The sequence below is a fragment of the Myxocyprinus asiaticus genome, chromosome 3 (assembly GCF_019703515.2).
Source record: "Myxocyprinus asiaticus isolate MX2 ecotype Aquarium Trade chromosome 3, UBuf_Myxa_2, whole genome shotgun sequence".
In the NCBI taxonomy this organism is placed as follows: Eukaryota; Metazoa; Chordata; class Actinopteri; order Cypriniformes; family Catostomidae; genus Myxocyprinus; species Myxocyprinus asiaticus.
Window position 1 is genome coordinate 37,768,847 of NC_059346.1, and position 24,324 is coordinate 37,793,170.

Consider the following 24,324-nt stretch of genomic DNA (forward strand, 5'->3'; position numbering starts at 1 on the left):
CTTTATCCACTTAACTTTTAAAGAGTTATTAAGAGTGGAATAATCCACTAACTCAAAACCCCCCATAGCAGGATCAGCCATCATAACACTTTTTATTTAGTGAGTTTTTAAGTTCCAAACAAAGTCAACTATAATTTTGTAGACTTTTCTACAAATCTCCACAGAGACATCCAGTGACATTGCAGTAGATAACACGAGACAATGCATCAGCTTCGGAAAGCAACACTTTACCTGTTATAGAAAGATCACGCTCATTCTAACCAACACTGATGAGAAAAACAGCTAAAACAATGATGTCATCTGTCATGCGGGGTTTTTAAACTACACCTCGTCACCCTTAATAAAATTCAGTTGGAATGATGATAGATATTAGAAAACAAACTGGCTTTGCTTTCAGATATTCAAATATTGTCTACAGAGATGACTTAAAGAAGTGATTTGTTTTTATTTTTTTATTATTATCAAGGATAGGAAGGCTATATATATATATTTAACTCATGAATTATATCCTTTGTCGCATTGCTTTCAGAAGATGTCAAGTATCTTGAGGAAAATTTTATTATAATAATACTAGTCGAAAACATCAGACTGAAATATAAAATTTAGCATTGTGGTAATGTTGATTACCACTTTTTGATTACCATCAATTTATTATTATTATACATTTTTTTACTTTGACTATGTTTGTCAAGTTCAAAATAAAGAGAAGTCGTTTTCATATATAAAGTATTTAATTAAATGACTGGATTTTTTTAAAACTAGGCATTACAATATATTTATTTAATTTATAAACCAATTTGCATTTATTTTATTTTTTGAAAAATGTAACTATATCGTGATATAAGATTTTGGTCATATCGCCCAACCCTAGCATTAATGTATGAATGTACCCTTTGCTAACAGTCTTGTGTAAGGGACTTACGTGATTTTTTTTTCTACTTCTGTTTAAAACGATCCTTTGGAGTACATCCCCTTTCTACAGTGCCCTTAAAAGGCGCAAAAATGGCACTTGGAAAACACTATGGCTGTGTTTCGTTTGGAAGGCTGCATGCTAGGTAGGATGCGTCCTTTGAAGGCTGCAGTATACCGAGTGTCCTCCTTTAAACAAGTCTCGTTTAAACGAGACGGCCTTCGTAAGACAAACGGAAACGGAACGTAACATGGTTGCTATGACAGCACGCCACTCTTTAACAAGCGCGAGCGCTTTGAGTGAGAAGGGAACAAAGTCCCTTTGGAAGGGAATGAATGAGGTAAATTTTAGGTGAGTTATAATGATGTAAAAAGAAAAGAAAATAGTCTAATACTTTATTTTAATTATATATTAATATAATTATACATATTATATACTCTGCACCCATCTACTGAGGTACTTCAACTTGGGAATTAACATTCCTTGTGTTTGAACATCATATTTACGGGCAAATTGGCGTTATTTTTTTAGACATTTCCGTTGAAGCAAAGAGTTGTGGGTTGTGAGTGCCCACGAAGGATACACCTCATGCATCCTCCGAATTCCCATGAAAGAAGGTCGCATTCGAAGTGTCCTACTCGCTTTTCTGAAACGAGACGGCCTCGATGACGTATGCGGCCGACAAATGCGATCTCCATAGGATGCAGCCTTCCATACGAGACACAGCCTATAAATCTCCCTATTCACTTTTTTCTTCTGTTTTTGGCAATTTGCATTCTTTGTGCATAAAGCCACCTACTGGGCAGGAAGGAGAATTTATAGTAAAAAAAAAAAAAAAAAAAAAGACTTAAATATTGATGTATTTCTCATCTTTTCATATTGCTTATGGATTACTTTTATGTGATTATTGGAGTTTCAAAGTTCTGGCCACCATTCACTTGCATTGAATGGACAAACAGAGCTGAGATATTTTTATAAAAATCTTTGTGTTAAGCAGAAGAAAGTCATACACATCTGGGATGGCATGAGGGTGAGTAAATGATGAGAGAATTTGGGTGAACTAATGCTTTAATGCACTATGAACTAAGACAAACTAAAAATCAACCATTGTATTTTTATTAACTTACATTAACAAAAAATATTAAATGCTGTAAAAAAAAACATATTGTTCATTGTTAGTTCATGATACCTAATGCATTAACTAATGTTAATGAATGGAACCTTATTGTAAAGTGTTGCCATTAATTTTAGATATCTACGTAGTTTGTACTAGTTAAAAGTTTAATTCAAGAGATCCCTAATGCTGTAAAACCATCATATGCTGGTCCACCCTGGCAAAGCCCCTAGGACACCTTGTAACAGGAACCAGGCCTGAAATGACGAAATTAAAATGAGCGAAGACGAAGTATTAACTTTGTTGAAAAAATAAAGATACCACTGTGTTATGAATAATTTACAGGGAAACAATTCCCTGTAATGTTGAAATCACCCTGCAATAAATATTCCCCTCTAAATGAACATATTTCTAAAATGCTTATTTAATTTCATAGTGACACAATACATCTATCCAGAAACAGCATAAGTTATGATTGTTCAGATCTTTGATGGGATGTAAAGACTGGCTTCTTGGAACTTTATTTCAATACCTCTGCCATATATTACTTTTAAAATTCAACATAAAACTTTAAAGTTGAAAAAAAGTTCAAGACCAGTTATTTGTCAACTAACCACATTTTCCAGACTCTGCGACAAACTGCCAATATAATTGACCATTGCTAAAACCTTTAGTGTTCTTAAAGTGTTTATAGTCCACGAAAAGGGTTTTGCTCAGAGAAAACGTTAATTAAAATTAATGTAACATTCAGCACCCATAAAAACAAATATATTTCGATTTGAACAAAACAAGATATTTAAACTCAAACCAGTGTCAGTAAAAACAACACTGTTTATCATTAAATAAATAGAAATAAATACATAAGACATGGCTTAACCTCAAAAATGGTTGCACATTGTCACTGCATGTCTAATCACAAACAGAAACATTACAGCAAAGGCCTCAGAACAGTAATTCCCATTATCTGTGTGTGTAGTTTTTCCCTTTGTAACTTAAGCAAAGAAATGTTATCAAGATTACATCCAATTCTCCAAAATGTGTCATTAAACTCAAGTGCAATGAACTGTGATAGCAGCAGTGATAATGTAACCAAAAGGTCAGAAATCAGAATCAATCCGGATCAACTTCAGTGAAGATGTCATCAAGGAAGAACTGAGACACTTGACCAGGCTCTTCATCATCATCCAAACCAGAATTAAGAGGACTGCTATGAGGTGACTGTACAATAGAGGATGTCATGAAAATAAAACAATGCCAATTCAGTTGAATGAAGTACATAATACAATGATCTGACAATAGATCACATCATGTACCTGATGCTCAGACAGTTTTTGGGAGGCTGCAGCGGACACTCTAGCTGGAGATGCGGTAGGCATGGAAGTGTCTGCATCAGTAGCCTTTATTTCCATACGATTAATGACAACCTTTGGCCAGTTGCCTGAAGGCACAGGTGGCTCCTCATCAGCACATGATTCTAAGCCAGTGCTTGTACTTCCATGCAAAGGCAGAAATGCCTTGTGCATCTCACCACTCCTAAGAACACAAATAAATGTATGCAATACAACTCATTCAACTAATTATTTAATTTTTTAGTGGACAGCACTGCAACTAGCAACAATTTGAAAAGGTCCCACTTTATATTAGGTGTCTTTTTTTTACTATGTACCAAAATTAAAATACATACAATACTTATTGTGTAACTACATGTTGTTCTGCAAAATTCTCAAGATTCAAATTTGTTGCTACTGAGGTTGAGGTACAGGTAGGTTTAGGGGTAAGATTAGGGTTTAGGATAAGGGTTAGGTTTGGGTTAGATAAGGGTTAGGGGTTAAGGTTAAGTGTAACTACAGATGTAATTAAATGCAGGTACTTTAAACGCAAGTACAATGCAACAACATGAATGTACTTAAGTAAATTGTATCAAATGCTTAAGTACAAAGAAGTTAGACACCTAATGTAAAGTGGATTCAAAAAGAATTACAAAGATACTATGTGCCATTGCAATGTAATAAAAAACATCCCTACCCTCTGGAAGTTGTTTTCACATTGACAGGTGTGCTGTGATGTCTTGGTTCCAAGTAATTTTGGCTCAAGCAGATTTGCTCGGAAGTTAACCTCTCTAGCTGTACTCTACATACATTAGTGATTTCTTCTGTTTGTTGCTTTGTTGGAGTTCGGACAGACTCCTTCAGATTTGATGCATTGGCTCGCTGGGGTGTTGTTGGGACAGCTTGGGTTGACTTTAGCAGATCAGGTTGATCTTTAGGGTATGTTCTTTGTGGTGATCTTAGTGTCATATGGAATGTACCTTTTGAGAATGATTAGGAAAAAAAACCCAGTATAGCATGTGTGAAAGGGGGACACAGACAAATAAAGCAGGGTGTTCACTTACCTCTCCCAGGTGAAGTTATTGCTTGTGATGCCAGCAATCTCTCACTTGAGTTTATAACCATTTTTGGCATTTGAGAAATACTGCCTGATTGATGAACCTATGAAACATGTTTTGCATTGTCATCTGCTCCTTGTTTAAATGTTCATATATAAAATAAATTATTATGAATCACATTTAAATATCTTATAGTAAAACATACTTCGTTTGTTTTCTCTAAGGATGTCTCCTTGCTCTCTGGTGGACTAAGAGCGTATTCCTTATCCTTTTTAGGGCTCCTTGCAACACATGCTTTCCAGTCTGTACTGTTCTCGTCCGCAATCATTTCAGACACAGGCACAAAGGCATCAGACAACAACATGTGGGAAACTCCTTCACACCAGTTATCAAGTTCATCAGAGTCCATGGGCAGCATATCACTTTTGAGGGACCATTCCTCAGCTTGAGGTTCCAGAGACTGCTGAGGTGTAGCTAAAGAGATATATTAAGAGCATTAACTAATTTTAATCTCCAGAGAGGGTTTATGGCAAAATTATTGCAATGACCAGCTCCCCTAAACAAGCTGTTTTCTACTAACATTGGAATATCTACTATAGACACTGTTAACTGTTCAAACAGTACTAGGGCTGTAGACTTAACACGTTAATTTAGTGCAGTTAATTATATAAAAAAAAATATCGCATTCAAAAAATTACTGCAATTAATCCTGACCTGTACTTAAATTTTGCCCCCCAAAAAAGTAGCCTTTGTATTTCTTTTTACCATCGGAGCTAATAAAGCTTGAAGAACATCTAACTTCATGTTTTTACGAGCTGCGTCAGCAAGGGGGCGGTCAGCGTGCATCAAACCTCCCAAGCAGCGCAGCCACAGAATGAGAATGGTCATACAGGACGTGTTCATGACCGCTGGATAAATCACAAGAGAATATAGGGGTGTCGAGACGCAATTATCAAAGTTTTAACTACTTTTAACTTGACACAGCATCCAAAAATGTGGTGTTTAACGATTGAAGGACTCAACTACAAAATTTATTGCTGTTGACTGTAGGCTTATGTTCAATAATATGGGACTAAACAAACAATAATTATTGATTTCTAAAGCCACTTTTTGTATTGTCTAATCAATGCTTTACTCATCTGTCACAATAATCCAATGCATTTCAATGTCAATGTTACACCGTTCAGCCACAACATTAAAACTACCTGCCTAATATTGTGTAGGTCCCCCTCGTGCTCCAGAATTTACTCATGAGTAAATTCTAGAGACTGTTGTGTGTGAAAATCCCAGGAGATCAGCAGTTACAGACATACTCAAACCAGCCCATCTGGTACCAACAATCATGCCACGGTCGAAATAATTGAGATCTACATTTTTTCCCCATTCTGATGGTTGATGTGAACATTAACTGAAGCTCCTAACCCGTATCTGCATGATTTTATGCACTGCACTGCTGCCACATGATTGGCTGATTAGATAATCGCATGGATGATTGTTGGTGTCAGACGAGCTGGTTTGAGTATTTCTATAACTGCTGATCTCCTGGGATTTTCACGCACAACAGTCTCTAGAATTTACTCAGAATGGTGCCAGAAACAAAAAACATCCAGTGAGCGGCAGTTCTGTGGACGGAAATGCCTTGTTAATGAGAGAGGTCAACAGAGAATGGCCAGACTGGTTCAAACTGACAAAGTCTATGGTAACTCAGATAACTGCACTGTACAATTGTGGTGAGAAGAATATAATCTCAGAATGCTATTCTGTGATACGGGTTGGGGCTGTTTTGGTGGCATAAGGGGGACCTACACAATATTAGGCAGGTGGTTTTAATGTTGTGGCTGATCGGTGTATGTACATATACACATATATATATACACATACATATATATATATATATATATATATATATATATATATATATATATATATATATATATATAAACACACACACACACACAGTGCATCCGGAAAGTATTCACAGCGCTTCACTTTTTCCACATTTTGTTATGTTACAGCCTTATTCCAAAATGGATTAAATTCACTATTTTCCTAAAAATTCTACAAACAATACCCCATAATGACAACGTGAAAGAAGTTTGTTTGAAATCTTTGCAAATTTATAAAAAAAAAAAAAAAAAAAAAAAAAAAAAAAAATCACCCATAGTTAACAGTGCATGTCAGAGCACAAACCAAGCCATGAAGTCCAAGGAATTGGCTGTAGACCTCCGAGACAGGATTGTGTCGAGGCACAGATCTGGGGAAGGGTACAGAAAAATGTCTGCAGCATTGAAGGTCTCAATGAGCACAGTGGCCTCCATCATCTGTAAACAGAAGAAGTTTGGAACCACCAGGACTCTTCCTAGAGCTGGCCGCCTGGCCAAACTGAGCGATCGGGGGCGAAGGGCCTTAGTCAAGGAGGTGACCAAGAACCCGATGGTCACTCTGACAGAGCTCCAGCATTTCTCTGTGGAGAGAGGAGAACCTTCCAGAAGAACAACCATCTCTGCAGCACTCCACCAATCAGGCCTGTATGGTAGAGTGGCCAGACGGAAGCCACTCCTCAGTAAAAGGCACATGACAGCCTGCCTGGAGTTTGCCAAAAGGCACCTGAAGGACTCTCAGACCATGAGAAACAAAGATTGAACTCTTTGGCCTGAATGGCAAGCGTCATGTCTGGAGGAAACCAGGCACCACTCATCACCTGGCCAATACCATCCCTACAGTGAAGCATGGTGGTGGCAGCATCATGCTGTGGGGATGTTTTTCAGCATCAGGAACTGGGAGACTAGTCAGGATCGAAGGAAAGATGAATGCAGCAATGTACAGAGACATCTTTGATGAAAACCTGCTCCAGAGCGCTCTGGACATCAGGCTGGGGCGAAGGTTCATCTTCCAACAGGACAACGACCCTAAGCACACAGCCAAGATAACAAAGGAGTGGCTACGGGACAACTCTGTGAATGTCCTTGAGTGGCCCAGCCAGAGCCCAGACTTGAACCCAATTGAACATCTCTGGAGAGATCTGAAAATGGCTGTGCACCTATGCTCCCCATCTAACCTGATGGAGCTCGAGAGGTCCTGCAAAGAAGAATGGGAGAAACTGCCCAAAAATAGGTGTGCCAAGCTTGTAGCATCATACTCAAAAAGACTTGAGGCTGTAATTAGTGCCAAAGGTGCTTCAACAAGGTAATGAGCAAAGGCTGTGAATACCTTTTTGTTTTTTATTTTTAATCAATTTGCAAAGATTTCAAACAAACTTCTTTCACGTTGTCATTATGGGGTATTGTTTGTAGAATTTTGAGGAAAATAATGAATTTAATCCATTTTGGAATAAGGCTGTAACATAACAAAATGTGGAAAAAGTGAAGTGCTGTGAATACTTTCCGGATGCACTGTATATATATAATTGACATTCAAAATGTATAATTGTTGAATTATCACGTAATATACAACAGTTAGTTCCGGTCCTCGAATCTGATTGGAAGAGGGATGTTCCAACAGTGCTGATGATACAGAACACCAGTAGTCAGAGGTTTTACCACTCCGCTTGTGTTCTAAACTAAGAGCAGCTGTGTAAAAGAGCTAGTTTTATTTATCCCTGTGACAAAGATTTTAGCCAGCAGGTGGCAACCAAAGACAATTTTTGTGTGTTATAAGTGAGTTGAGCTGATGTTCGAGTCTGCGCTGCCAATCAGCAAGCAGTTTCTTTGAAGTCATCAGCAATTGCCTCACTCCATGATCGCTCAGATTACTACTACACTAAAGCTGGGAAATACAGTTAAACTAACAGCTTCAGCACACAACAGACTTGAGTAATCACAGATACCGTAGTGGACGCTTTGGGAGGAGATAAGAACAAACATTTAACAGAGTACGGTTGCTGTAGCGAATGTCTCTTGCACACAGCGAAAAATAGGGAAGAACACACCCGCTCAGATGGCTATTTTAACAAAGAGAAAATAGTATGTATTTGACCAAAATTACATTATCTTTTGAACTAGAAATGGCAGATTCTGATGAATGGCATTAGAAAGTAGTTCCATGCACAAGTGCGTTTTTGTTTGACAGCCCTTAATTTTTTCTCTTTTTTTAATAAAAAAAAAATCAGCACGGCTGTGATTATCTACAGTGCCTGTGGCCGAATCAAAGCCGTGCTGATTTAGTGCCATACAGCACTCTTGCTCGTGTGATATTTCTTTATTATTTATATTGAATTATATTATTTGGGGACCTTTCCTAAGCAACTTTTGATATATGCAATTAATTCGATGAATTAATCGGCACATCATGTAATTAACTAAAAAAAAAATGTAATCGATTGACAGCCTTAAAAAAATACTTTTGCAATCAATGAACACACAATAACGTGTGTTCACGTGTGTTCATTCCCATTTTAACTCTCAATTTACAGATTAAAATGGTTTCTTCTCTTTAAAAGATTGATATAATTAAAATAACTCAATGAACATTCTAACCTCCTCTACAGGAGGGTGCTTTCCTCTCCACCGACACAGATCGACTTGCAGTTGACTCCACTCTTTCAGTATTTGATGGCCTTTCGATATCTGTTGGCTTCACAACCTGTGGCAGTTTAATAGACTCTCAATAAATCATTTATAGTTCTACTAAAATTAAAAAAATGAGAAAAAGTCCAAGCATGAATGACCTGTCAAAACACAAGAACACATACTTTGACTACATCTTGAGATGGTGTCTCCATGCTGTCTTGAAGACCAACCAAAAAGCCCTCTTTGTGAAGGCAGCTTTCTGCAGTCTCATCAAATACTGGCACCAATACATCATAAAGCACTGTGTGAGAAACACCCTCAAATGTCTTCTCAGGGTCAGCGCTATTAAGAAATGACAAAACGATCAGTAATTTCAACATGCAAGTCTTCATCAAAAGATAAAAGTTCAGATCAGAGAAAAAGTCTGCATACCATGTTAAAGTCTCCTTGACACTACAATGTGTGCTTTGTTGCCATGGCTGCAAGTCTTTACTGGCAAAAGGAGTCAAATCTTTGATTGAGCATTTACCATCTTCTGAATTTGATTCCACTTTGGATTGTGAGACATGCTCATTTTCTAGGGAATTTAGAGTAAGATCAATATCCTGCTGTTTCACCATTAAGGTTGAAGGCACTGATAAAGCTGTTTGTGATTGCTGGACACTCTTTGAGGACTCCTTCGTCTTGGGAAATATCATCTTCACCTTCAACGTGCCTTAAAGGGAAGTGACAAAAAAACAAACAAATGAAATCAGTGAAAATGCATCATATTGTTACAAACAATGCAGTACTTTGAGAATGTACACATTACGCCAATAGAATTTCACCACCTTTCCTCATGGGCGTTTTCCTTTTGGGTGAATTAGATGATCTCAAATTTGACTCTGCACATCGCAGGTTTGAGATGTCTGGATGCTTTTTCAGCTGTAGTAAACATTTAAGTACAATCTTAACATTTCTACATATGTTGAGACACATAAGGTGAGAAATGTATTATGCTATTCGGAACTAACCTGGGATCTTTCTGCTTTATGAGGGCTTCCCTTTCCAGTTGTTGTCCATTCCTTGGTCAAATCATCTCCACTTTCCTCAGAGACAGGGATAAAAATATCAGTCAACACCATGTGTGAAACTCCCTCATGCTCATCATCTATCTCCTCATCTGCCTCTGCAATGAGACTCTGCTGGCTCTCTACAGCACAGATGTATGGGTCTTCACTTGACTGGAAACCACTCTGAAGAGAAATTCCACTCTCCTTATGAACCTCATCTTCCATTTCTTCAGAAACCGGCACTATTATATCAGGCAACACTGTGTGTGGCACATCCTTATGCCAATCCTCACTTTTCTCTTCCACAGGTGGTGACTCAGCACTATAATTAAAAGACAGTTAAGCCATAATTATCACACAGTTCTAAGGGAACAGATTTGAGAACATTTAAGAGATGTGTCTTACCATATTGATGTTTTTGCAGTAGTGAATTGTATAAGCGGTTGCTTCACCTTCACAACTTCATTAGTCACAGTTGGCACCATATCACAGATATCTTCTTGTTCAGATCTCTGTTCTACTTTATCAGTCTTTTCTTTAATCTGATGTTCAATAACTTGCTGAGGAACTGGTGAAATGATTGGAGATGTGGCTGGATGAATAAGCTCAATTTTAGATCGCACTTTTCTTGAGGAACCATCTTTAGTATGTGCTGCCTTTGCTAATTTAGGCTTCACTTGCAACTTGCCTTGAAAAATAATTACAAAACAAAACTAAATCCATTAACCTCAACAATTTTTATGCATATTTTTCATAAAACATATTTTTTGGTTTTTTCACATTGTAGGTAATACATATCTGAAGGGGCTTTGTAATTAATTGATCTCCTTACTTCTTCTAAAGGGCATTTTCATCTCTTGAGTTGCAGATGGGGTAACAGCTGATGCCTCTCCGCAAGTATCTACCTTTTTAGAAATATCCGTCACTTCTACCATCTGTGGACACAAATAATAATCAATTTGTGTAAACTGGTAAATTGTACATGATGAGGACTATATAGTGTTTTGTTAAAGGAATGGTTCACCCAAAAATGAAAATTCTGTTATCATTTACTCACCTTAATGTCGCTTCAAACCCTGACTTTTGTTCCTTCTATGGAACACAAAAGGTACATTTTTAAGAAATAAAAGTGCAAAGATCAAATATGGCGGTTATTTCGATAACATCAAACCTCACTGGTTCACACTGCATCTTATGACCGAACATTATGATGTCTAGGGCGGTGTTCAAAATATCAGTACAGCGATACATTGTCACATTCTCCTTTCCGATGTGTGTATCGATGCAGCTGCTTCCGTATCGACATTAGGCAGCACTTTGAAAGTTTGAGGGTAGTCACGTCTATCAAGTGATGCAAATTGGCTGTTTGAATAACTTGAGCAGTAGTAGACAACCACATTTAAAACAGATGACAGAATGTTGCTACTGCAGACAAATCTAAAATCCAGTCTAAAATATATTTGCATTTAAGCTTTTTCAAAAACCTAGCAGTCAAGGGTTAAACATGATGCAATCTGCAAATCCTGCAAAACCAAAGTACAGCAGTAACACGACAAACCTCCATCTTTCAGTATGTATGCTCTTCTTTTACTTTCAACCAGTGTATAAAATTAACACCTGTTTTGTACAACAGTTTAAAGAAACACCGTCGATGCGTGTGTCTGATTCGCTGTTTGGTGAGATGCTCAATGGCGCTCTAACGCTTATGAGCGCTTCTCACGGAATGTGCATATGAAGAGTTTTCTCTTTCTTTTCGGTGTTTCGTTCTATATGTGAGTGCTGCAAATGATTTCAGACCATCTCAAAAGGTGCTCTAAGTTTAAATCCAAGTGTCTGGTAAAACTTGGCATCAAGGTACGGAAAATGTTCTGCCTTGAAAATGTTCGCAATGCAGGGGATGCCATGCACATGCTGCACACTTTATTTTATAAAAACAACCTTTGATTTTAAAATCAGAATATTGTAAACTATACTAATTTTACCACAAAACTCCTAAAACTCAAAATTATGCACAGGAGCAATTGAGTTAAAGTAAACCTGTATCACAATATGTATCATACTCTGGCCTCTGTATCGTGATAAGTACAGTATGGTTTTGTGACATTGTTGGTGATGCACAGCCGTAATTACGCCATATCGCACATTTGGTCACAAGACACAATGAGAAGCACTGAGGTTTTTTATTGACAGAGCTGCCATATTTAAGCGCTTTAATATGATTTGATTTGAGAGTGAATAACAACTTCTGCAAACAGTTCTGCAAAAAGTGCACTGATTCAGAAGACTTAGAATACAGTGCATGAGTCATATCAATCACTTCTATGGTGCTTTTTTTCATTTTTAAGCTTGACCAGACCAAGCCATTATTCATTGTCAATATACAGTATGGCAAATAAACCTTGTGAAGACTTTTTAAAATTCACCTTTTGTGTTACAAGAAAAAGTCATGCATGTTCAGAGTGACAGACCAAGGTAATAATGACAGAATTTTCATTTTTGGGTGAAATATTCCTTTAAAGAAATGTAAAATAGTTATAAAATAGAAAACCGCTTACTTGATCATTATCTGCAGAGAGAAGTCTTTTACTTTCTGGATGGCATACAGAGACGTCCTCAAATTTGTGAAGCTTCCTCTCATGAAAGCTTGCCATCCCCATATCATCATCTTCCATTTCTCCAAAGGCAAGAACCAAGGCATCATCCAACACTATGTGTGAAACACCCTCACAACTATCTTCAACATCTTTGATCACAGAACTGTGCTGACCAGGAATATTTGCTGTATCTACCACCTGTGAAATAAACACCCAAGTGAATGTCTTGACCTATCTTTAACTATAAAGTGGAGTAGAAAAGCAGCTTACATGGTCTGCTTCGGCAGAGAACGGCCTCGGACTCACCGAAGATTCAATGGACTCCTCGCCCAATGGAAAGCCCATTTGGAGACCAGTTTTGGGAGGGCTTTCCTTTTTCCTGTGAACCTTATCTCTCCCTTCTTCAGGATCTGGCACAGTGGCATTCGACAACACACCCTCATGCCCACCATGCAGATTGTCCTGAGAGATAGAAACGCAGAAACCAAGATCGGTTGCCCTCTCACTGTCTTCAGGACTTGATTGGATGTTAGGAAAAACTGAAACACCAACTGTTTCCTCTGCAGATGTTTTCTGGTTGGACTCCATCATCTCAGGTTGTTGTGCTACTTCTTGATGAGATGTTGGTAAACTTACTTTGGATGTGGTTGGCTGACTGGACTCACACTCAGATTGATTTGTGTTTGAGGGCCCAACCTTCACACATGGCCTTAGTTTTGGCCTAACCTTTATTTTGCCTTAAGAAAGAAATCAGAGAGGACTTTAGCATCAGCATCGACTTGAACATCAGTTCAAATATTGAATGATACAGGAACTTTTAAAGGGATAGTTCACCCAAAAATGAAAATTCTCTTAACATTTACTCACCCTAAAGCCATCCCAGATGTGTATGACTTTCTTCTGCTTAACACAAACAAATAGTTTTAGAAGAAGTATATTTCAGCTCTGTAGGTCCAATGCAAGTGAATGGTGACACGAAAGTGAAAGTGGAGATTCATAGTAAAAAATATTTAAATATTGATCTCTTTCTCACTCATCGCTTTAGAACACATATTAAACCACTGGAGTCAGATGGATTACTTTTATGCTGCCTTTATGTGATTTTTGGAGCTTCAATGGTCTGGTCACCATTCACTTGCATCATATGGACCTACAGAGCTGAAATATCCTTCTAAAAATCTTTGTGTTCAGCAGAAGAAAGTAAGTCATAAACATCTGAGATGGCATTAGGGTGAGTAAATGATGCGAGACTTTTCATTTTTGGGTGAATTATTCCTTTAAATTGAAATATCCTACTTCTCCTTTGAGCAGGAGGCTTTGCTTCTGTAGATTCTGTCGGCCTTGGATCTAACTTCGATACATTGGTAACATCTGTTGGCTTCTACCAAAAGAGAAAACATTTAATCTGTAACATTGCTACAAAATACCACCTTGAGGTAAATTATTGTAACAAAATGAGTGTACAACATTGTACCATGGCATCATTAGAGGAGAGCACCTCCTGACTCTCTAGAGGACTGCTGCTTTCCTGTGACTGTGTAATGTCATCTTTCACTGCATTGGCTGCAACAGGAATTAGGGAATCATCTTCCCCCTTCTGAGAAACACTTTTACATGGTTTTTCGATCTCTTCTGACCCCATGTGTGGCACTGTACAGCTACAATACATTGAAGAACACAGGAAACCAAAATCAGTTAGTGTTCAATGGATAATTACCAGCCATTTCTTTAACCCCTACACACTAAATCTGTTCATAAGGTGAAATGTACCAGGAAGCCTCTAATGTGGATGGAAGAGACAGAGATTTGCCAGAGCAAAGAAGGGGTGTCTGGACTTGCGCTGGCTCCAATTCGTAAGGGTCAGTGTCCTGAGGCCCAGAGGTAGCTTCAAGCAACAGCTGAGAAGCAGGAATCTCATACAGAGTCAAAATAAAGGTAGGCTCTTTGTTGGTTTGGTTATCTGTGACAAGAAAACAGAAGTTAGAAGGGGGTGCTGAGAATCAGCACTAAACAAAAGCAATATTTTTATCAGCACTTTAATTTCAAGTTCACAATTCATTTCACTGTTACTCATTGCACCTGTATCCACTTCCTTGTCAGTTTCATATGAAATGGAGACTTGGACTGGATTTAGTCAAGGATAAGCATTTATTCTGTCACAGTGGTCATAAGGGGAAAAAAAATGGAAGAGTATCTTAAACGCACCAATTCTTTCTTCGTTTCCTGTACCACTGTTGTCCACAGGAACTTTTGGATCTAAGGTTTTTGTTGAGTTAAGTGATGGGACAGAAGAAAGGAGATCCTCAGCTTGCTCCCGCAAGTTCACATCAGATGACACAAGCTCATCTTCTCTGGAGATGGTCTTTATGTTGAGATCTAATTCACAGTGCTGGGCTTTAGCAGGGTTCTGACATCCAGTCTCACTTGTAGAACCTAAACAAAGATCTTAATTAATGGCAGTACTAGAATGCTTTACTGGGCAACATTACCAATCAGAATAATCAGAATCACACCTTTATTAGGTTTTATGGCCTGCTGAGGGTTGATCGTGACCTTGGATGCCCGTCTCAGGTTGGGTTTGGGCTTAGCAAACCAACTCCGCCTTTCTGGGGCAATATACTGTTGAGTAGTAACTGAGGCATCATCAGCAGATCGCTCAGAACAGCTGCACAGATGAGACACAACTAAGACATTCTAGACCAAGCCTTTCTCTGTTATGTATATTTATTAATTTACCAGTGCACACCTGATAGGAATAGTCCTCTTCAACTCTTTCTGAGGTTCCTCAGTCAAGGTTTCCTGTAGCTCAGTCTCATTACGTTCTGATTTAGATTCCTCTTGATCAGTTATTTGATCTTTATTCTCAGAGGTCAGAAAACTTCCAGGCTGTTTATCTTTTTCATTCGTATCTGTAAAAGTCATTAGTTTTTTTTTTTAACTGCAACTAGACAACATAAGCACTTAATGATGTATTTTTGATGTCTAACAAGACATAAAACAAGCCTTTTCATGTCGCACCTTTGTCTGATGATGTGGTGGGGGGAACTTGTGGCTCGTCAAGGAAGGATAAAATCTCCTGGACAACTTTCTTGCTCTCCCATGGAGGAGTTTCTTCTTTAGAGAATGGTATAGAGCCAAACAAGTAAATTAAATAAAGTCTGTTAAAATTATACAGAGAAACAACAAAAAGAAATGACAAAACAAAGCTTTAAATCTTACCATCTGATGGAAAGGAGGGGAAAACATCTGTTGAGGTTTGGGTATCATCCTGGGAAAAGCCATTAAAGAAGAGAAACAATTCACTGAAAGGCAAATATTGTATATGCCATCATATCATCAGATTGCACACTAAACCATTCACTGTTCACTTTAGCCACACAGATTCCCTCACCTTCACATCCTGAAAGCTGTTCTCTTCTTGAGTAATACTAGATTTTTCCTCAGGACTTTCCCTGTGCTGTTCCACCAGGTCTTCATTTGGGACAGTCTTCACTTTGTCTTCCACGGAACTGCTACACTTCTGCTGACTGGAGTCATATTTGGAAGACGGGGGATCTGGATTAAGCAAAAGAATACATAGATTAAATAAACAACACTAATAACAATGTTGTGGTGCAAAGCAACTGGCCACTCTTAGCCTAGATGTATTTTCAGAAGAGAATCTCCAACAAAAATTATTAGACAGTAATCAAACGGGATGGTCCTATCTGAAACTTTTCATCATTTAATCACCCTCATGTTGTTCCAAACCTGTTATGACATACTTTCTTCTGTGAAACAAAAAAAGAGATGTTAGGCAGAATGTTAGCATCAGTTACCATGATTGTGTGGAAAAAAAAGATACAAAAAAAGTGAATGTGACGAAGGCTGGGCGATATGGTGACAAAAAAAAAAAAATCTCTCGATATTTTTCAGACTATTGACGATATTCAATAAATATCTTGATAATGATGTATTAGCTCTGTTTTTTTTTTTTGTTTTTTAAATCAGAGGAACCACCATGTTATCCAAATAGCCATTGTGGCCAAGTAGACTCAATATTTAAAGGCACTGAATAAAAATCTATTTAAAAAAATAATTATGCATGTTTCACGGTGTGCAAAAACGACTTCGCTTATTTTTTGGAACCCAGTTGAATATTGCATAATCCTAAATTACTACTGTGAGACCCAGTCAAGTTTATTTTTGTAATGTGATACTGAATTATTATTTTGAGGATTAGATTTCTTTTTTTTTTTTTTTTTACAAAATAAATATTTTTGTCCCATTAACTTGACCTTTTTTTTTTTTTTTTTAAACTGAAAGTGCTGTGTATTTAGCCCTATTCCGACAGGACTAGTTTTCACTGAGGTCACATTTTTCCCCCATTCTGATGGTTGATGTGAACATTAACTGAAGCTCCTGACCCATATATACATGATTTTATGCACTGCACTGCTGCCACACGATGATTGTTGGTGCCAGACAAGCTGGTTTGAGTATTTCTATAACTGCTGATCTCCTGGGATTTCCACACACAACAGTCTCTAGAATTTACTCAGAATGGTGCCAAAACTAAAAAAAACATCCAGTAAGTGGCAGTTCTGCTGATGGAAACGCCTTGTTGATGAGATAGGTCAACGGAGAATGGCCAGACTGGTTCGAACTGACAAAGTCTATGGTAACTCAGATAACTGCACTGTACAATTGTGGTGAGAAGAATAGTATCTCAGAATGCTATTCTGAGATGCGGGTTGGCAGCACAAGGGGGAGCTACACAATATTAGGCAGGTGGTTTTAATGTTGTAGCTGATCGGTGTATAATTCACAGAAAAGTCTCGATTATTTCAGTGATTCATTAGAATTGCGTGAATGCTTGAACATGCAGTACTTTGCTTTCAAAATGTGAACTGCTCTAAAAGTGCTAAAATGACGAGCCGAAGAGCCCATATCGCCATTCTGATTAATTGTGCAGCCTTGAAGGACTGTGAAATTAATCTAATGATGCTCTTTATGAAACTTAATGGCCAAATAAAAATCACATTAAAATCATTGCAATATTCACAATATTGCATAATTTTATATCATCAGCAAGTTCATCGCGATTATATAGTGAATATTCATACTCACTATTTAATCGCCCAGCCCTAATGGTGACTGAGGCTAACATTCTGCTTAACATCACCTTTTGAAAGTCATACGGGTTTGGAACAACATGAGGGTGAGCAAATGATGACAAAATTGTCATTTTTGGGTGAACTATCCCTTTAGGTGCTTTACATCTAAACCTCACTTTCACTAGGCTCTGTTGTCTGTATATTCAGAGGTTTGTGGACAGTCTGTCCTGCCAGGCTCAGATTGAGTGAACTTACTCCTCTTTTGGGCATTACACTGTTGGGCAGAATCTGAGGCACTGTCAGAATCCTTCTCCTCTGGATCTTGAGAGTCCCTCTCTTTTAGAGTAACACTGGAAGAGCCCTTCTCCTCAGGACCATCCCCTTGTTCTTCCACCTTTAAATCAAATGAACATTCATTGCCAATTACTGCTTCTGCTGAGCTTCTCTTTACTATTTTAATATACCATTCTTGTAATGATCTCTTCTTATACTGACATAATCAACTTTAGCGGATGTTGCATCAGGTTGCGCTTGGACCCTGAGGTAGTGTTCCACTTCTTCATGAGACACCAACACAACCAGCTTTTTCAGGAGCGTCCGACCTTGAGGTGACCCCAACATCAAAAACATATGCAGAAGTCTGACATTCCATGTTTGTGATTAGACAAGGAGTTCAGAAACAGACTCATGATAATATCATCCACTTGCATTAATAATAAGCATGGAAAATGGATGGAAAATTCTTCATGTCACCAAAAATGTCTAATAGGTCTAACTGTTGGTGGGAAGATTAGGCAACCTAATATTGAGTAAAAGGCAGTCCTGGTGTGCACTAGTAGTTAGGACTGGGTAAAAATATTGATTTCCCGAGGCATCGCAATCTTCATCTCGATACTGGTTCAATAGGCAGGACATAGGCTAAGACAACTTAAAAAATCAAATAAATTCACCTAGTGACATTTTTTTTTTTTTTTCACCTTGCGGTTAAGGGCATTCGTAGATTTGTACAGTTTAAAAGCTCAAATGTGAAATTATGAAAAACAATAATGTCAAATTTATATTTTCATAATGTACCTAGTTAGAAGGTCCCCTGTATAACTGACAGCATTAGCTGGGACAGAATTTATTTCATATGTAAGCAAAATGGACATAACGGAAATATACCCATAAGAATCGAATCGAGAGTTTATGAATCGAATCGTGAAATCAGTGATCAGAAATTGGTTCTTTGACTATATTATAAACAAATTAAATACACTTTATTTTTAATTATGCAGACAGGTGTGTTAAAAAAAGAATTAATGAATTATATTATTAATGAGATGTCCACACAAACATATAAATATTAAAGTTAACCTACCATGTACTTCAGATGAAGGCAAAAACTCCAAATCACTCAGATCAACACCCTAATAAAAAAAAAATAATAATAATAAAAAAAGGTCATTAGTGGTATCAACAGCGTGTCATTTTTTAAACTAAATACTTTCTATTGGTCCATTTCAATTCAAGCCATGAACATAAAAGGTAGCTTTTTAAAAATGGTAGAATAATATTACACATCACAGTATAGCAAAATTAAACAAAACATCTTTGATTTCCATAGTACATTACAGTGCACAAATTTATCAAAGATCCAGGGCTCCAGACTAAAAAAAAAAATTACTTAAGAGCCATTGGCCATTGAAACATTAAGGAGCTAAATGGCTGTTTTCAGTTGCCAAATCACAGATTTGCTCGATTTAGATTGCTGTTCAGAAACAAGATAGAAAGCAGAAGAAAAGACAGCTGATAACCCATTAATTGGAGGTTTAATATACAGAATATATTGAGAAGATAAGTTTGCATTCCCTTTTGTCTCATAAATGTTCACACCCCTTTTATAATTTATACAAATATAAGAGATAAAATATATATTTTTTTATTTAGTACTGCTCTTCAGAATCTACATTACAGATATTTACTTATAGTATGCATATAGTAGTGTGTTGCCTTCTTGAGCATCAATGAATGTTTGTACCTTGTGTAATAGTTGTGTACAAGTCCCTCAACTGTCCTAAGTGTCAAAAGCTGGATCTCATATATTTATATATAATTTAAATAGTTTTAAAATATTGCCTTAGTCTTTCTTTACTGTTATCGGATGGCTCCAGACACAAAGACTACAAGAGTGCAAACTGAATGAAATCCCAGATGCAGTTTATTGTGCTACTCCAATCAATAATTACCAGAAGAAAAAAGTGGTACATAATACGGGACTTTTAATGATAAAGAAACCCGAAATACACATGGGACTCTTATTTTGAAAAGTCTGCACTCCCAGCTGTGAACTCATTTGCAACTGATTCGCTGAGAAAGTGAATCACTGCCAGCAGGAGGTGAAGCCACCGGAAGTGTTCAAGCGGCCATCTTAGTATGCCCAAACTGTCACAGAGCATCAATGACTGACAGGCGAAAACACCCCAGTTTTGCCGTCTCCGACCTGCAGATACGACAGCTGCATTTCGCCCTCTAGTGACAATCATGTTTAATGTTTGATTAGCTTGTTATGGACAATATTCGTTACGAGGGAGAAGATATACGCGTACCGTGATGTCAGAGCATTCACCTGCCCCAGTCTATCAGTGCAGCACAACAATCAAAGGAAGCGGCAAAACTGTCCACAAGTTGTAATGTAAGAAGGAAAAGCTGTAATATCTGCTTATTTAGGGTGACAATACGTCCTTACCCCTGAAAGAGTCTTTAAAATAGTCAGACCGGAATTTCTAAATCGCCTTAAATGCCTGGGATTTGCTTGTTTTCATACTGAAGTGCTCTCTGTAGTCATACATGGATACATGTCATAAATATGTTATTTTGCCATTTAAACCTAGCGTATCAGTTTAATTTTAACCAGCTTTGCTTTGCGTGTCTCCCTCACTGCATGCCCACTGCACGTGTAGAGGGAGAGAGAGAGAGCACTCTTATTCAGTTGACCGTGAGAAAGACACTTTTTGATAAAAACAAAACAAGTAACTCTGAACAAACACTTTGATGATCACAATAAATAAATCTGAACATGTCTGTTTGTATCTTACCTAAGTTTCAGTGAACTTGTTACATTCAGCTTATCTGTTCGCTGATGAAGTTTGTTAGAGGTGATACTATTTGATGTACAGTAGATATATATAACTTGCTCGGGCTTTCAAGAAACTGGAAAAATTCCCGACTTTAAAAGTGGGTGAAAAGTGATGCAAGACACACTGGTGCGCGTTCTAAAGATGTATTCAATAACTCACAAGATGATATCTGACTAAACTGCATATGAACGCATTGTGTGCAGTAAAAGCCGTCACCAATTTATTTTACCTCTTTTGTACTTTGAACTGCCTCCATCTCTTTACATTTTTGGATGACCACCTGATAAGGCATTGCAGTGCTACTCATTTCCTCTGGTGATGTATCAGACCCTGACCCATCCTGATGCTCGTCTATCTTTCCTTTCTCCTTGATCATACTTTTTGGAGCATTCAGATTACGTTTGACCTTTTCTGCTCTCGTCTGCCGTCCAGGAGAAGCTTGCAGACTCTGTGGGGACTGCGGCTGGTCTTTGCCTTGGGATGAGCTTTCTGCATTTTTTAGCCTGTAAGTTTAGCAAAAAAAATAATTTGCAATAAGCATTAATTGTAGTGATCACTGTGTAAGAGTAGCAAGTAATGTGATGAAAGAATGGATCATCTTTACCTTGGAGGTGTTCTTTCCAGAATAACAACTGCCTGTTTGTGGAGTGGTTTATCATCAAGACAGCCGATTCTGTTCTATAAGAATTAAAATAATGAAAAAAGTTTAAGGATCAATCTTATTAATTGTGATTCCAGTAGGGCCAGGTAATTTTCTGAATATTATACACAATATATTTGTGATGATTTTGCTGAAAATATAAAATTAAGCAACACTGCAAATATCAATGATTTTAATGGCCCTTTTTTTAGGCCATTACATTTAGTATGTGTTATTACAGTAGTTTGATGATCCTCGTGTGGGATCACGAGTATGAGCGCTTTAATAGCCAATATAAACTACAACAGCAAATAAAATCTCACTACAGTTGGTAAGTTAAATTCATTTCTATGAATCTGTTCAAACTGTCCACTTGAATTAATCAATTCAAAACTCAATTCACTTGCGTCAGTGCTAAAAAATATTCATCGAAGTCACTGCTATTACCATATGTTAAAATGTTATAGTAAAAATATACAGTATGTAGGTTATATTGATTATATTGTTACATTGATGCATAATTGGAAATGAATAAATACAACCCCAATTCCAAAAAAGTTGGGACAGTATTAAAAAGGCTAATAAAAACAAAAAGGAGTGATTTGTAAATTATATTCACCCTTCGCTATATTTAAAGCACTACAACTACACATTATATAATGTTTTTCCACGTGAATTTCATTGTTCTTTGAAAATGTACAGTAATTTCAAATCAGATAATTGCAACACGCTCCAAAAAATTTGAGACGGGTAATTTAAAAATAACAACAAATTGACGAGTTGAAATAACAAGGTGATGTGAAACAGGAGATGTTAAACAGGTGAGGCAATTGTGTCATAGTACTGTATACTGTTTAAGGAGCCTCCAAAAACAGCCTAGTCCATCAAAAGCAAGGATCATTCGAGACTTGTCAATTTGCCAACAGATGCTTCAGCAAATAATCCAGCACTTTGAGAACGATGTTCCCCAAAGACAAATTGGAAGTATTTGGAGCATTTCACCCTCTACAGTGCACAATATAGTTAAAAGACTCAAGGAATCTGGTCAAATCTCAGTGTGTAAAGGGCAAGACGAAAACCACTTCTGAATGCCCGTGATCTCTGATCCCTCAGACGTCACTGTCTTAAAAAATGTCATTCATCTGTAATGGATATCATGAACATGGGCTTGGGGTAACTTTAGTAAACCTTTGTTAGTCAACACCACTCGCTGCTGCATCCACATATGCAAGTTAAGACTTTACTATGCAAAGCAGAAGCCCTACATCAACACTGTCCAGAAGCGCTGCCGACTTCTCTGGGCTCGGTCTCATCTGAGATGGAAAGCAGTTTTTTGGATTTGAAGAGTCCACATTTTAAGAAGTTTTTGAAAAACAAAGCTGTCGTGTTATCTGGGCCAAAGAGGAAAAGGGCCATTCAAGTTGTTATTAGCATCAGGTCCAAAAGTCAGTGTCTGTATGGGCAAGGGGTGTGTCAGTGCCCATGGCATGGGTAACTCGCACATCTGTGAGAACACCATGAATGCAGACAAATATGTAAACATTTTGGAGCAACATATACTGCCATCCAGCACTGTCTTTTCCAGGGACGTCCCTGCATTTTCCAGCAGGACAAATTCAAACCACATACTGCCTGGATTACAAGCGAATGGCTGTGTGAGCAGAGAGTGTGGGTGCTAGATTGTCCTGCCTGCAGTCCTGACCATCTCCAGCTGAGAATGTGTGGCACATTATGAAGCACACCATACAACAATGAAGACCCCGTACAATTGTGCAGCTAAAGACCTACATAATGGATGATTGGGGGAAAATTCCACTTTCTAAACTTAACAACCTTTTGTCTTCAGTGCCCAAATGCTCAATAATGTTATTAGAAGAAATAGTGATGTTTCACAGTGGCAAACACTCGACTGTCCCAAATTTTCTGGAGCGTGTTGCAATCATCTGATTTGAAATTACTGACATTTTCAAAAAACAAATGACATTCACAAGAAAAAACATAATATAATGTGTAGTTGTAGTGCTTTCAATATAACATAGGGTGAACATTTACAAATCACTCCTTTTTGTTTTTATTAGCATTTTCCATACTGTCCCAACTTTTTCGGAATTGGGGTTGTACAATTATCCCTTGTGTTCATGAAGTGAAAAAACATGCCCTTATTAATTGTCGCTAGATTTTTTTACTGTACTTTACTTTTTGCATTAAACCTACATAAAATGATAGTTTCGCTGAATAAAAAACAACAACAACAAAAAAAATCATCCTTTCAACCCATTTCAAACCAAATACATAAACTGATATATACTGAATATTGTATAAAAAAATAAAAATAAAAAAAATGTGTATATACAGTTGTGCTCAAAAGTTTGCATAGCCTTGGAGAATTGGTAATATATGTAAAAGTTTTAAAGAAAACATGAGTGAGCAGGCAAAACATTTCTTTTATTTCTTATGGGATTCATATTCAACTGTAGGTTATAACAGAATGGCACAATCATAAAACAAAACATGGCAACAAAGAAAAAAAATGAAATGACCCCTGTTCAAAGGTCTGCATACCCTTAGTTCTTAATACTGTGTATTGCCCCCTTTAGCATCAATGACAGCGTGCAGTCTTTTGTAATAGTGGTCTATGAGGCCCCAAATTCTTGCAGGTGGTATAGCTGCCCATTCATTTTGGCAAAATGCCTTCAGGTCATGCAAAGTCTTTGGTCATACTGTATGTTTGAGATCTCCCCAGAGTGGCTCGATGATATTAAGGTCAGGAGACTGTGATGGCCACTCCAGAACCTTCACCTTTTTCTGCTGTAACCACTGGAGGGTCAACTTGGTCTTGTGCTTAGGGTCAGTGTCGTGCTGGAAAGTCCAAGAGCATCCCATGCGCAGCTTTCGTGCAGAAGAA

General features: G+C 37.6%; 1 protein-coding gene across 1 annotated transcript in view; it reads right to left on the reverse strand.

Annotated features, from left to right (window-relative positions):
• Window positions 1-1,969: 1,969 nt before the first annotated feature.
• Window positions 1,970-24,324, reverse strand: part of LOC127424419 (transcription factor TFIIIB component B'' homolog) — a 35,017-nt gene continuing 12,662 nt past the window's right edge. Inside the window, exons 16-44 of the mRNA XM_051669613.1 lie at window positions 21,384-21,457; window positions 21,009-21,282; window positions 19,021-19,069; window positions 18,156-18,262; window positions 17,916-18,054; window positions 15,956-16,119; window positions 15,784-15,832; window positions 15,583-15,678; window positions 15,311-15,473; window positions 15,078-15,229; window positions 14,770-14,997; window positions 14,335-14,524; window positions 14,039-14,222; window positions 13,861-13,945; window positions 13,201-13,301; window positions 12,835-13,026; window positions 12,526-12,762; window positions 10,803-10,905; window positions 10,376-10,658; window positions 9,932-10,292; window positions 9,749-9,842; window positions 9,351-9,633; window positions 9,101-9,260; window positions 8,886-8,991; window positions 4,616-4,884; window positions 4,417-4,513; window positions 4,050-4,332; window positions 3,338-3,557; window positions 1,970-3,242 (exon numbers count right to left, since the gene is read on the reverse strand). Of these exons, the coding sequence (XP_051525573.1) occupies window positions 3,135-3,242; window positions 3,338-3,557; window positions 4,050-4,332; window positions 4,417-4,513; window positions 4,616-4,884; window positions 8,886-8,991; window positions 9,101-9,260; window positions 9,351-9,633; window positions 9,749-9,842; window positions 9,932-10,292; window positions 10,376-10,658; window positions 10,803-10,905; window positions 12,526-12,762; window positions 12,835-13,026; window positions 13,201-13,301; window positions 13,861-13,945; window positions 14,039-14,222; window positions 14,335-14,524; window positions 14,770-14,997; window positions 15,078-15,229; window positions 15,311-15,473; window positions 15,583-15,678; window positions 15,784-15,832; window positions 15,956-16,119; window positions 17,916-18,054; window positions 18,156-18,262; window positions 19,021-19,069; window positions 21,009-21,282; window positions 21,384-21,457 (4,851 nt within the window). The 3' untranslated portion in view covers window positions 1,970-3,134. The remainder of the gene's footprint in view (window positions 3,243-3,337; window positions 3,558-4,049; window positions 4,333-4,416; window positions 4,514-4,615; window positions 4,885-8,885; window positions 8,992-9,100; window positions 9,261-9,350; window positions 9,634-9,748; window positions 9,843-9,931; window positions 10,293-10,375; window positions 10,659-10,802; window positions 10,906-12,525; window positions 12,763-12,834; window positions 13,027-13,200; window positions 13,302-13,860; window positions 13,946-14,038; window positions 14,223-14,334; window positions 14,525-14,769; window positions 14,998-15,077; window positions 15,230-15,310; window positions 15,474-15,582; window positions 15,679-15,783; window positions 15,833-15,955; window positions 16,120-17,915; window positions 18,055-18,155; window positions 18,263-19,020; window positions 19,070-21,008; window positions 21,283-21,383; window positions 21,458-24,324) is intronic.